This window comes from Eutrigla gurnardus, assembly GCF_963514095.1.
Source record: "Eutrigla gurnardus genome assembly, chromosome: 10".
NCBI lineage: Eukaryota > Metazoa > Chordata > Actinopteri > Perciformes > Triglidae > Eutrigla > Eutrigla gurnardus.
This window is the reverse complement of record NC_139924.1, coordinates 19038850-19046845: the sequence shown is the minus strand read 5'-3', so window position 1 is coordinate 19046845 and position 7996 is coordinate 19038850. Positions and strand designations below refer to the sequence as shown.

The window sequence follows — 7996 nt, the reverse complement described above, 5'->3', positions numbered from 1 at the left end:
GATTAACTGTCCAGGCAATTGCTCATTACATGACAGACGTAAAAGTGAATATAAAGGCAGAGAAGACCTGGACACCAAGCATGTAGGTGAAGAGGACGATTGTTCTGACGGAGCTTTTAGGTATGTTGAATAATAAATGGGCAACAAAACACGAGCAAGCGGAGGTGGAGAGAGGACACTGGGGCAGCAAGACGGAGTTTCTCCTGGCTGTGGCGGGAAATGTTGTGGGCCTGGGTAATGTGTGGAGGTTCCCTTATCTCTGCTACAAAAATGGAGGGGGTAAGCAAATATGATGCTCACTGTTGGCCAAAATATAGTACAGGTTTGCACTGTTGTATGCTTTGTAAATCCAGGTGCATTCCTGGTGCCATATCTGGTCTTTGTTGTGACGTGTGGCGTACCCCTGTTCCTGCTGGAGACGACGATAGGCCAATACACCCAGGAGGGCGGCGTCACCTGCTGGAGGAAGCTATGCCCACTGGCAGAAGGTATGCTGTTCCCTCTCTAAATGATTGATCATCTCAAGGAGTAGCTGGTGTTTCCTTTGTGGCTCTTGACCTAAAAAAAAAAAGTTTCTTCATCATGTTAGGGTCGTTTTATGTTGAATGTGTGAGACAGTAACATACATTGTATACTGAATGACATATTGTTAAAAGGGAATTTTATATTAAGATAATGTGTTATACATTTGTAAAAAATAAAAAAATGCATAGTTGTGAAGACTTTATTGGCAGAGCCAATAAAATGCATCTTTACCTGAGAAATATCACATTAACAATGAAAAATGCAAACATTTCAAAGTCTACAGCTTACAAGTTTCAGAAAAATGAATTCATTAGCAAACATAATTTGGAAGTTGAACTTGCTCAAAACTAATGGAAAAAGTTCAAACCACATAAGATTAGAATTTAATAAGCTTTACTAGTTGCAAATCTAGAAATGATTCAAGATTTAACAAACTAGCATCACCCAGAGATTGGCCAGAGTGATTAATGAGTACACATTAAATGAGAGAAACATAGAAGAGGCCAACACATCATCCTGTTGTTACTTTGTCACTTCTGGAAAAAAAAATAAGTGATTAATTTGGTCAGTGAGTTCATGAAAGCTGTTTCATGAATGGTTTTGCTTATTTCTCTCCAGCCACATATGAAGCAAAATATGCAATCTAAAAAAATGCAAGGTCCAAGAACAGTTTCCTCCATAAAAGTTGCGGATCTTAAGAAGCAAGTTCATAAATAATTACAGTGATAATTACAGTCGAGTCATTTACCATGTCATGAAAATGACCACACTTCAAAATATCAATGGTGCTGTATTTATGAGCTTGTTTAAGTGTTTGGACATTGTGGTACGATTATCTTGCTATCAAACTTCATCAACACAATCAAATGTGAATTTGAGTTCCTGGGGAACTCCAACATCCTCTGTTACCTATAATGTTTATTTATTTTTAATAAATAAACTTTTGATTTGATATATTTTGGTTTTGTGTTTGAGGGTCAAGAATATTTTTTGAAGTGAGCTTACGAGACCTCTGTTTCAAGGCTTGATGTTTATGAAAATATTACCTACAAACTTTGGTAACTTAACATTTCTCATTTAATTCTGGAGAAGACAGAGAAAATTGAGAGGAAAATAAAATGTTTTTTTTTTATTTGTTTTTTAAATATATATTATTCTATATGGAAAATTAGTCTGGAGGTCAAGTTTTCACAATGATGGTCTATAATATAAATATCAAATGTGGCCCCTTAGGTATTGGCTATGGCGGACAGGTGATCCTCCTCTACAGCTGTATGACCTATATCATTATTTTGTCCTGGGCTTTGCTCTACTTGGTGTTCTCCTTCAGCTCCCAGCTCCCTTGGGCCAGCTGCAACAACTACTGGAACACAGGTACTGTCACATGCATGCATGCATTAAGGTTGACTTGTTTAACAACTATAATTTACATGATGTACTGAGGTTTTGATGGGAGATATCAACACTCCAGTGACATTCATGCCAATTACCAGACCCCTTTGGTGATATTGTTTTTGATACTTCCATAAAGCTGGGGGATCTGTGAGACACAGAATTAAATACAGTCCATCAGGGTTATTTTGTAAGACATTGGAACTCCCCCCTCCCAGGACCCCAGAAGCAATCTGCTTTGAGATTAATGGTATGATCCCCCCCCCCCATCCTTTCAGATGACTGCATCGACTTTTCAACACAAAGTAAAAACTTTGAACGGACCAACCAGACAAACACATCCTCTGCTGCCACAGAATTCTGGGAGTATGTATAATGATACATGAACAAAAGTATGCCTCTTGGTTCTTTTAAGTGAGCCAAAACGATTATTCATAAGCCTCAATTAAACTTTTTTGTCCATCTTTTTTCCCTTCTAGAAGACGAGTGCTGGCTATCTCGGGGGGGATTGAGGAGATAGGCAGCATCAGGTGGGAGGTGCTGTTGTGCCTAATTGCAATGTGGATCATCTGCTACTTTTGCATCTGGAAAGGGGTCAAGTCTACAGGAAAGGTATTTATGTAAGTCCTAAAATACTGTGTATACAGTAGGCTCTATTTCTTATGACCTTAAATGCTCCCCCCAGGTGGTGTATTTCACTGCAACCTTTCCTTATGCGATGTTGATCATTCTTTTGATCCGTGGACTCTCTCTTCCTGGAGCTCGACAAGGGGTGCTGTTTTATCTTCTGCCTGAACCCTCGCGACTCACAGACCCTCAGGTAGGAGCTTCAGGATCATGCTGTAGCAGCGCAGAGTTCATGGACAAATTTACTCACTCTTTGTTGAAACAGGTTTGGATGGAGGCCGGGGCTCAGATCTTCTTCTCATACAGCGTGGGTGTGGGCAGCTTAACTGTGCTCGGCAGCTACAACACCTACAACAACAACTGCTATAAGTAAGTATTTGTCAATGTTATTGAGCTTGATACTCTGTACAAGAGTACAAGTGCTACGCAATAATATATGACATTTTAAAAGAGTATCAGCTACATTCTATGAATTCATGGAGTACACGTTTTTGGTGTCTTGCAGAGACTGCCTGTGGCTGTGTTTGCTGAACAGTGGTACCAGTCTGGTAGCTGGGTTTGCGGTCTTCTCTGTGCTGGGATTCATGGCTCACGAGCAGGGTGTTCCCATTGCAGAAGTGGCCGAGTCAGGTAATGCAGGTCATAAGAGGTATTTCACACACACACAAAAAAAAAAAATCAAAGAAAAGAAATCTCCAAAAATGAATACAAGGTTTGTGAATGTTGTTTTTTTTCTTTCTGCCTGCCTGCCTCATTAATCATCTCATGACCCATCAGATTGATCTTGTGACTCCTTGGAGCCACCTGAACCCTAGATTGGGAAACACGGGGCTTAACTGTCTATAAAGTAGTTCAGACTATAATAGCTCCACCTCCAGTAGCTACAACGGTTGCTAATTGCTGCTTAAATGCTGATGACTCTAATTCAAAAATCAAATAATGTCAAAGATAATTTATATTTATTGCAACGTGAATACTACACTATAATTTTGTATTTTTGCATTGCTGTATTGCTGCTTTCACCACTCATCCAAAATGGGTAAAACCTCTACTGCCGCCTTGAGGACAATCATAGACATTAACAGTCACCCAGCCTCAAGCCAATTTCTTTTCACTCATGTCCTCATGGTCAGGCCTGAACTGCGATCATGTTGTCCACTCGCATACTTTCTTTCATTCTTGACCCAAAAATGTACAGTAGAAACACAATTGGACTGAATTCATGCCAACACAAGCTGCATCCCTCAACCATTGGCAGACTCCTTAGTCGTCATATTGATCAATGTCATCTAAGGCAACATACAATTACCATGCCAATGCTCTAACAATATTATACATTTTAATCAGGCATTTCAAATATTACATTGATGTCCATTTAGTGTTTAATTTTGCTCTTGCAACTTGTTTAAATTGGTATCCTTTCTTTAAATTGAATGTATTCCTCCCCTTTCTTGTTCCACATTGGGTACTCTTCCTCACCATCAACCTTGAAAAAAAATCTACGTGTATATATATATATATATATATATATGGTGAGGAGTTTAGCATCGTTGTGTTCCAGGTCCAGGCTTGGCGTTCATTGCGTATCCTCAGGCTGTAGCCATGATGCCTCTGCCCCAACTGTGGTCCATCTGTTTCTTTGTCATGCTCCTTCTCTTGGGTCTGGACACACAAGTAAGATGTACTCTCCATGAACTCTTGGTAGAAGATCAAATTCATGTTTGGAAATGCACTTATTGTACTTCATCCTTTCTCTGCAGTTTGTTGCCATGGAGGTCGTGATGACAACCATCATTGATATGTTTCCCAGGGTAATGCGTAGGGCTGGCCGGCGAGAAGGTTTGCTTCTCCTCTTCTCCCTCACATGCTTCTTCTCGCAGCTCGTCATGATCACCGAGGTCCGTATTTAGTGTTGTACATGTATTAACTGTATTGCTGCTGGATATATGTGATATTTAGGGCCCGAGCACCGACAACGTCGGAACCGGCAAGGCCCTATTGTAATGGCTATGTTTATTATTATGCAAATTAGGCCACGCCCGTCATACTGAAACTCCAATTGACATGAAATTTTGCACATATGTGCAAGTGAGTGTGCTCTACAAAATTCCCATTCACAATTTTCTATCGGAGCATATTTGTTGGTATTGGCCAAACTCACTGAGCCAGTTCTAAAGACCTCAATGATGAAAAATTATCAAAAGCTCTTACATAAGTGGGCGCCTCTTGACGTCAGTGTCCATTGTTCAATCTGGTCCAAACTTCACAATTCAATTAAATTCAATTTGATTTAGTGTCATATCACAACAGAAGTCATCTCAGGACATTGAGCATGACTAGAATACGGTCAAGATTTCCAAAATCAATACAATTTCAAAGTCCCAACATCACCCAGGGGCAAGCCAGGGCCAGGGCAGTGGCGAGAAAAAAACTGCCTTAATAGGCTTTTAGGCAGAAATCTCAAACAGGAAATGTCATGTTTTATACTGGGCGAACTCGTCCTAGCAGCTTTATAAGATTCACCTCAAAGTTGGTCAGCAGGTACCTTAAGTCTTCAATGATGAAAAGTTATCAAACGTTCTTGCAAAAGTTAAAGGGCGTGGCCGATGCATGGCATTTTCTCCAATGGAGAGGAAGTTCAGGATACAATGTCCAATCTGCTCAAAACTTCACGTTTGATAATAGTCTCACCCTGAACACGTCTGCACCGCAATATAGACTCATGGTCAAAGCGCCAACTACTGGCGACAGGTAATGTTTTACTCTTACTCTACATTGCTAATGCTTACTATTGAAGATTGAGAGGAACGACTTGAATGACTTGAACGCCGTTACTGTGGCGATGCTTTTTCGCCATTTAAGGGGAAGTGATATTTCCAGTGGGTTGCTGTCATGAAACTTTGTACACCAGTCAAGCATGATGACTTTAAATGTCTGATATGGTGTCAACAGATGAATATTCAGACACGGGACGCCAAGCGACGGGGTGCTGAGAAATCGCCAGATGCGAACTGAAGCCATGTCATGAAAGACCAGACTCTAGAGGAGAAACTTCGCAACTAGGTCGCCAAGAACGATGCTAAAGTGACAAAGCAGCTGAGGGACAAAGAGGAAAAGAGGGCTGCTGAGCTCAAATCTATTTCTGCTTACAGACAGATGATGATACAACAGAAAAAACAGAAGGAAAAGGCAGGGCAACAGAGCAAGCTGGAACTCTGTGAGGTCAAGAAAGAGACCAGGAGGTTGTTCGTTGAAGAACAAAAACAAGCAGCTAAAACAATCACACCAACAATCTGGGGCTGCCTATTTCAGTTTCATGGTCAGATTTGAAGAGACCAGACGCCAGCAAGACAAATGTTTCTGCTGCTGAGCCGTCATTTCCTAGATTGGGCACTTGTCCCTTTGCAACAGTGCAGGGGTCCAGCATCCAACGCTCTACGGTTGATCTACCTACCTACCGCGGCGATGCTTTTTCGTTATATAAGAGGAGGTGATATTTCCAGTGGGTTGCTAAAGTCCCAATGTCATGGAACTTTGTACACCAGTCAAGCATGGTGACTTTTAATGTCTGCATTGGTTATTAACAGATGCAAATCTAGGGACGTCCAGCGACAGGACGGTGGCCGGGTAGCACTCCCGACTTGCGTGTGTGCGAGGGCCTGTGCATCACTGCTTGCAGTTTTAATTTGTTTTCTGATCACAAAAAAATGCTTTCATCTCGAGACATTTGAATTAGGACATGTATGTTGAAATGTCAGGCTTCCATGCATCTGACATAAAAGTGATAAAAAATAAATAAAGCCATTCAAAATAAATGTCTTTTGCTGTTGTCTCCAGGGAGGAATGTATGTGTTCCAGATGTTTGACCACTACGCTTGTAATGGAGCCTGCATCCTCTTTCTCTGTGTGTTTGAATGCCTGGCATTGGGATGGATATTTGGTATGTATGCTGTTTTTGAAGGGACATTGTCTTCAGCAATTTCATATTGGACCTAAATAAAGTTGTGATTCACAATGGACAGATGTAAAAAGATGGATCAAAATCAAAGTGCCAGAAATATCTTGACTTTTAGGACATTGAATTCAAAAAAAAAAAAACACCGGATTGTACACTTCTTAGACTTGACAAGCTGCTTGTAAACTAATCTGATTTGGCCACTATATATTAACCATCCAACCTCATCTCCTACAAAGGGGCAGAGCGGTTGTATGGCATCATTAAGGACATGACAGGTGTGAACGCCAACCCATTCTTTAAAATCTGCTGGCAGTACCTCACACCGCTGGTCTCACTGGTGAGTCACTTTCAATACCCTACACAGTATGAATAACCCCACAGCCTTTATGCTCAATGAAATTCTTACACGGAGTCTCTATTTATATACTTTTTTTCAGGGCTGTTTTATATGTTCTTTAGTGAAATACCAGCCTCTGACCTTTAATCGCTGGTACGTGTACCCAACCTGGACACACGTTTTGGGCTGGACACTGTCCCTTTCCTCCACCTTGCTTGTGCCAGGATGGCTGCTGTATAAACTTGGGACTGGGACTGGGACTCTGAGTCAGGTGGGGCAACTGTGCAATTGATTTGGATAATTGATTGAAGAGATTGCATGGTGGATACGTCATATGATACATACATTAAGTGTGTGCCAATAACAAGCAAAGGAGCAGAATGTCTGCAGATTTGATCACTATACCCATATCATTTTAAATGCATCAAGGAGCCCAGCAAAGTATCATTCTAATTTTGGTCTTTAAAAGTGTGACATGTTTAGGTTTATTAATCAAGGTATAAGTTCCAGAGTACAAAATTAGCACACAGGGCAAACTGTGCAACCACATGAAAACAATGCAATAGAGGCCTTGTTTTATACATTTGCCTCAAATTATTTGTGAATACTGTCTCTCTGTTTCTCAGCGTTTCCATCATCTGTGCCAACCGGATGAGCGCTCACTGAACCAAAAGAGAGAAGCTGCAGCACATCAAGGGGGAAGACCTGACAGTTGATTTGAAACTTCTTTGTTAACTGCATTTGTGTGTTCATCTACTCAACTCAGGCACCAAGCAGGCTGATCGTGATTTTACTTTATCATCTTCTCTTCAGTCTACAACCCAAAGGTCAAAGACAAGCAAGACGTATCTTATTGATTTTTGCGACATCATGCTGGCTTTCACTGCAAGTGTTGCTGGAATAGACAACAAATCAACTTCCCGTTTTCACTGTTCCATGCTGAATGTCTGACCTACAGAAAAAAACTTTTTCTAGGCGAATTATATTTTTCACATTGTAAACAGATTCACGTTTTAATCCAAATGTTCATGAATAACATTTAACTAATCTATCATTATAATAAAAACATAATTTTAAGTCCTTGTCATAACAAAATTACTTTTAATTTTAAGTATTTTTCTTCCAAAAGGATAAAAATATCAATTTAAAAAAAATAA

The 7996-nt window shown here is 40.4% G+C and overlaps 2 protein-coding genes across 2 annotated transcripts in view; both read left to right on the top strand.

Annotated features, from left to right (window-relative positions):
* vwa7 (von Willebrand factor A domain containing 7) overlaps nucleotides 1-42 on the top strand; it is a gene marked incomplete at its 3' end in the record, with an annotated part of 3529 nt that extends 3487 nt beyond the window's left edge. The window contains exon 8 of the mRNA XM_084020489.1: nucleotides 37-42. Coding sequence (XP_083876615.1) covers nucleotides 37-42 — 6 coding nt within the window. The remainder of the gene's footprint in view (nucleotides 1-36) is intronic.
* A 32-nt stretch (nucleotides 43-74) lies between these two features.
* Nucleotides 75-7913, top strand: LOC311020246 (sodium- and chloride-dependent GABA transporter 2-like). The gene is made up of 14 exons (XM_084020183.1): nucleotides 75-279; nucleotides 354-488; nucleotides 1759-1899; nucleotides 2196-2283; nucleotides 2397-2529; nucleotides 2603-2737; nucleotides 2810-2913; nucleotides 3050-3174; nucleotides 4106-4218; nucleotides 4305-4442; nucleotides 6382-6484; nucleotides 6739-6839; nucleotides 6940-7110; nucleotides 7466-7913. Exons 1-14 carry the CDS (start codon nucleotides 123-125, stop codon nucleotides 7553-7555), a joined length of 1734 nt encoding a protein of 577 aa, XP_083876309.1. The 5' UTR covers nucleotides 75-122; the 3' UTR covers nucleotides 7556-7913.
* Nucleotides 7914-7996: the final 83 nt, after the last annotated feature.

Coding starts and splice junctions, on each gene's coding strand:
- LOC311020246 (XM_084020183.1), top strand. CDS start 123: ATGTTGAATAATAAATGGGCAACAAAACACGAGCAAGCGGAGGTGGAG. Junction 4,443..6,381: donor AGCTCGTCATGATCACCGAG/GTCCGTATTTAG, acceptor TGTTGTCTCCAG/GGAGGAATGTATGTGTTCCA. Junction 7,111..7,465: donor GGACTGGGACTCTGAGTCAG/GTGGGGCAACTG, acceptor TCTGTTTCTCAG/CGTTTCCATCATCTGTGCCA.